Below are 6,115 nucleotides of genomic sequence, written 5' to 3' on the forward strand. Positions count from 1 at the left end.
GGCGGCGCTGTTACTGGTGGTAATCTTTTTCTTCGTGGTATGTTACCTTCCCTTGATTCTCGTATTATAAGTTACGACTGTGAGCATGATGGAGTTAGATACTGTATTCAGTTAGGCATACGCTAATTGGCAGCAGCCATTTGCAGAAGTCTCTTGCCGAGCCGCTGGGTTTACGTTCCTGCAATAACCCATGGTTAGCAAAACTGTGGTTAGCAAGATAATGGAGGGTTTAGGGGAAGAAAGGATGATACAAAAGTAAATAGTAAGGGAGATTATGTCCATCAACTGATACTGTGAGAAACTGAGTTTGGTCTCCGCTGTCAGCAACTCAAACGATTCCTAAAGGGCTGTTAGTATTCTCTGGAAAGGTGAGTGCAAGTGTACTTTCTTTGGCACATAACATACCTTGCGCATGTGAATTCTCTTTTAACCCTTGTGGTATATGCTGGAAGCTTTAGCTTCGTAGCTATTCCGATATCAATACAAAGAGTCCACCAACGAACATTACTGACCACAGTAAGTCTAAGGAACTGGATATCCTTAAGACATGATCCATGTCTGCTTTGAGACACAGAACGCTGCTAAGGCTCAGGACCGTTATGATTTCTGATAATTCAACGCGTTCCAGGTCAGTCGAGTTAGAGTCCAAGAGAAAGATAGGATCACCAAGCTAGGGGCGGGGTCGGTGGTGCAGGACACGGCAGGGATGCTGCTGGGGCAAAACCTGCCACGACGGCTGCCCACCACCGTGTGAAATACAAGCACAAACGAAATAACATTCTAAGACGAATTGGACTCTTCAAAAGGTCTTCTAATAGTTCATGATCTATGGCGTTGAGTGCAAAATGCTTAAGGACAAATATTAATGTTCTTGGCGATTATTTCAACGCATAGAACTGACATCGGGTTAAGTAAGTCCCTAGATATTTTGATTCATATCATTACACAGATAATTGTCAAAACTGCGAGGTCACGAATCACAGAGCAAAGGTAAGTACTCAAACAACAACTGAAAATGTCACCCATTAGTCGAATAATCTAAAGTGATAACGTTTAAAAACTGAAATCTGGGTTCCATGATGACCCCAGTTCAGAGTGTAGAGGGTTAAGAAGGGTAGCAGGAAGTGCCCAGCTCCGCCGTGATCTTCCCTTTCCATTTAAGTCTCATTGACACAGTACGACATGCCACCTGCTGTACTTTGTACATTATATTCTTACTGAAGACTTTATCTCCTGATATCACGAAAACTGCTCATGAATGATTACCAGCAGGATATATCTAGGCTTATGGTATTGATATGGTATCTGGAATTTCTAACAATGTAAAGTTTAATGTTACTCGCTAAATGCTGGATCACTTCGGCTGTAACTAGTGTTTACGTTAGCAGTAATGCCCATTGATATCCAAGATTTGTTTCAAATGCCGAAGCTTATTATACTGCCTGCAGGAAGGGTATCTAGAGTGTTGTCTGTTTCAAAGAAAGAAAACTGTACTTCATATTCATGAAAAAGACTTTTTTGAGCATAGTTTACGTCCAATAACTTTAATAATAACCCTCTACACGTCTGAAATAATCATGTTACAAGTACTAGTGAGTTTCAGGTCATCCGTGTAGGGCAAAGGAGAGACGGAGGCAGCAGGCTAGGGGCGGGGTCGGTGGTGCAGGACATGGCAGGGATGCTGCTGGGGCAGAACCTGCCACGACGGCTGCCCAACACCAGTTCCAGCCGCCTGCTGGTGGCGGCCTGGCTGGTGTTCGCCTTCATCATCGGGACGGTCTACCGCGGCAACCTCACCGCCCACCTCACGCTGCCCAAGTACCCTCCTCGACCAGAGACATTGCAGGAAATGGTCGCTGCTGCAGATAGGTAGTATTCCATAGAAAGTATATTCTTATTTGCAACCCAAATCAACATCATAATGAGCAATTATATTTTATTGACACAAACACAACAGCAAGATGTCTGCCTTCCCAAAGGGTGACAATGCCACCATACGGAGCGGATCAGCAGAAATTCTTCAGGCAGTCAAACTCTCAGGTGTTTAAGACTCTCGCCGAAATCATGCTCATCAGCCCCACAGCCATGGAGGGTCTGCAACAGACCACCGAAAAAAAGTGAGTCGCCGAAATTACAGAAAGACTTGCATAGAGTTGTATCTTTTCCTTGACATAACTATATTGACAAGCAATAGATATGATGATTTGCTTTTGTTATATATTAATTATTTATGTATCTATTATACTTTGTCGATGTCTCCCGCGTTAGCGAGGCAGCGCAAGGAAACAGACGAAAGAATGACCCAACCCACCCACATACACATGTATGCACATACACGTCCACACACGCACATATGCATACCTATACAACTCAACGTAAATGATATATATACACACTAAGACATAATATATACACATGTACACAATACATACTGTCTGCCATTATTCATTCCCGTCGCCACCTCGCCACACATGAAATGACAGCTCCCTCCCACACATGTGCGCAAGGTAGCGCTAGAAAAGACAACAAAGGCCATATTCGTTCACACTCAGTCTCTAGCTGTCATATAATAATGCACCGAAACCACAGCTCCCTTTCCACATCCAGGCCCCACAAAACTTTCTATGGTTTACCCCAGACGCTTCACATGCCCTGGTTCAATCATTGACAGCACGTCGACCCCGGTATAACACATCGTTCCAATTCACTCTATTCCTTGCACGCCTTTCACCCTCCTCCATGTTCAGGCCCCGATCGCTCAAAATCTTTTTCACTCCATCTTTCCACCTCCAATTTGGTCTCCCACTTCTCCTCGTTCCCTCCACCTCTGACACATATATCCTCTTTGTCAATCATTCCTCACTTATTCTCTCCATGTGACCAAATCATTTCAAAACACCCTCTTCTGCTCTCTAAACCACACTCTTTTTATTACCACACATCTCTCTTACCCTTTCAATACTTACTCGATCAAACCACCTCACGCCACATATTGTCCTCAAACATCTCATTTCTAGCACATCCACCCACCTCCGCACAACTCTATCTATAGCCCACGCTTCGCAAGCATATAACATTGTTGGAACCACTACTCCTTCAAACATACCCATTTTTGCTTTCCAGGATAACGTTCTCGACCTCAACATATTTTTCAACGCACCCAGAACTTTCGTACCTTCCCCCCATTCTATGATTCACTTCTGCTTCCATGGTTCCATCTGCTGCCAAATCCACTGCCAGATATCTAAAACACTTCCCTTCCTCCAGTCTTTCTCCATTCAAACTTACCTCCCAATTGACTTGCCCCTCAACCCTACTGTACCTAATAACCTTGCTCTTATTGACATTTACTCTCAGCTTTCTTCTTTCAAACACTTTATCGAACTCAGTCATCAGCTTCTGCAGTTTCTCACCCAAATCAGCCACCAGCGCTGTATCATCAGCGAACAACAACTGACTCACCTCCCAAGCTCTCTCATCGACGACAGACTGCATACTTGCCCCTCTTTCCAAGACTCTTGCATCCACCTCCCTAACAACCCAATCCATAAACAAATTGAACAACAATGGAGACATCACACACCCCTGCCGTAAGCCAACATTCACTTAGAACCAATCACTTTCCTCTCTTCCTACACGTACACATGCCTTACATCCTCTATAGAAACTTTTCACTGATTCTAACAACTTAACTCTCACACCATATTTCTTAATACCTTCCACAGAGCATCTCTGTTAACTTTATCATATGCCTTCTCCAGATCCATAAATGCTACATACAAATCCACTTGCTTTTCTAGGTACTTCTCACATACATTTTTCAAAGCAAACACCTGATCCACACATCCTCTACCACTTTTGAAACCGCACTGCCCTTCCCCAATCTGATGCTCTGTACATGCCTTCACCCTCTCAATCAATACCCTCCCATATGATTTCTCAGGAATACTCAACAAACGTATACCTCTGTGTTTTGAGCGCTCACTCACATCCCCTTTGCCTTTGTATAATGGCACTATGTAAGCATTCCGCCAGTCCTCAGGCACCTCATCATGAGTCATACATACATTAAATAACCTTACCAACCAGTCAACAATACAGTCACCGCTAATGAATTCTACTGCAATACCATCCAAAGCCGCTGCCTTGACGGCTTTCATCTTCCGCAAAGATTTTACTACGTCTTCTCTGTTTACCAAATCATAATCCCTAACCCTCTCACTTTGCACACCACCTCGACCAAAACACCCTATATCTGCCACTCTATCATCAAAGATATTCAACAAACCTTCAAAATACTCACTCCATCTCCTCACATCACCACTATTTGTTATCACCTTCCCATTAGCCCCTTTCACTAATGTTCCCATTTGCTCCCTTGTCTTACGCACTTCATTTACCTCCTTCTAAAACATCTTTTCAATTTCCCTGAAATTTAATGATACTCTCTCATCCCACTCTCATTTGCCCTCTTTTTCGCCTCTTGCACCTTTCTTTTGACCTCCTGCCTCTTTCTTTTATATATCTCCCAGTCATTTGCACTATTTCCCTGCAATAATCGTCCAAATGCCTATCCATTCTCTTTCACTAATAATCTTACTTCTTCATCCCATCACTCTCTACGATTTCTGATCTGCCCACCTCCCACGCTTCTCATGCCACAAATATCAATTGCACAAGCCATCACTGCTTCCTTAAATACATCCCATTCCTCCCCCACTCCCCTTACGTCCTTTGCTCTCACCTTTTTCCATTCTGTACTCAGTCTATCCTGGTACTTCCTGACACAAGTCTCTTACCCAAGCTTACTTACTCTCTCCACTCTCTTCACTCCAACATTCTCTCTTCTTTTCTGAAAACCTCTACAAATCTTCATCTTGGCCTCCACAAGATAATGATCAGACATCCCTCCAGTTGCACCCCTCAGCACATTAATATCCAAAAGTCTCTCTTTCGCGCGCCTGTCAGTTAATACTTAATCCAATAACGCTCTCTGGCCATCTCTCCTACTTACATACGTATACTTACGTATATCTCTCTTTCTAAAGCAGGTATTCCCAACCAACAGTCTTTTTTCAGCACATAAATCTACAAGTCTTCACCATTTTCATTTACAACACTGAACACCCCATGCACACCAATTATTCCCTCAACTGCCACATTAGTCACTTTTGCACTCAAATCACCCATCACTATAACTGGTCTCGTGCATCAAACCTACTAACACACTCACTCAGCTGCTCCCAAAACACTTTCCTCTCATGATCTTTCTTCTCATGCTCAGGTGCACATGCACCAATAATCACCCATCACTCTCCATCAACTTTCAGTTTTACCCATATCAATCTAGAGTTTACTTTCTTACACTCTATCACATACTCCCACCATTCCTGTTTCAGGAGTAGTGCTGTTACTTCCCTTGCTCTTGTGCTCTCACTAACCCCTGACTTTACTCCCAAGACATACCCAAACTTCTCTTGCCCTTTACGCTTGAGCTTCGTTTCACTCAGAGCCAAAACATCCAGGTTCCTTTCCTCAAACATACTACCAATCTCTCCTTTTTTCTCATCTTGGTTAGATCCACATACATTTAGACACCCCAGTCTGAGCCTTCGAGGAGGATGAGTACTCCCCGCGCGACTCCTGTTTCCTCGTTAAGTTAAAATACACGGAGGAGGATTTCCAGCTTCCCGCTCCCGTACCCTTTAGTCGCCTTCTACGACACGCGAAGAATGCGTGGGAAGTATTCTTTCTCCCCTATCCCCAGGTATATGTATATATATATATATATATATATATATATATATATATATATATATATATATATATATATATATATATATATATATATATATATATGTATGCATATATATATATATATATATATATATATATATATATATATATATATATATCTATATATATATATATATATATATATATATATATATATATATATATATATATATATATATATATATATATATATATATATATATATATATATTTATACACATATACTTACACTAACATACATTTGTACACATGTGCATACCCCTACTTAATGCATTCACCGATTCCAGTTGCCACCCCGCCACACATGAAATGGCATATA

At 42.0% G+C, this 6,115-nt stretch overlaps 1 protein-coding gene across 1 annotated transcript in view; it reads left to right on the forward strand.

Moving 5' to 3' along the window:
• LOC139754189 (ionotropic receptor 93a-like) overlaps positions 1-6,115 on the forward strand; it is an 85,048-nt gene that overhangs the window by 35,605 nt on the left and 43,328 nt on the right. The window contains exons 5-7 of the mRNA XM_071671400.1: positions 1-37; positions 1,604-1,869; positions 1,980-2,117. The exon at positions 1-37 is cut by the window's left edge and continues 200 nt beyond it. Of these exons, the coding sequence (XP_071527501.1) occupies positions 1-37; positions 1,604-1,869; positions 1,980-2,117 (441 nt within the window). The remainder of the gene's footprint in view (positions 38-1,603; positions 1,870-1,979; positions 2,118-6,115) is intronic.

Source organism: Panulirus ornatus, chromosome 16 (assembly GCF_036320965.1).
Source record: "Panulirus ornatus isolate Po-2019 chromosome 16, ASM3632096v1, whole genome shotgun sequence".
NCBI lineage: Eukaryota > Metazoa > Arthropoda > Malacostraca > Decapoda > Palinuridae > Panulirus > Panulirus ornatus.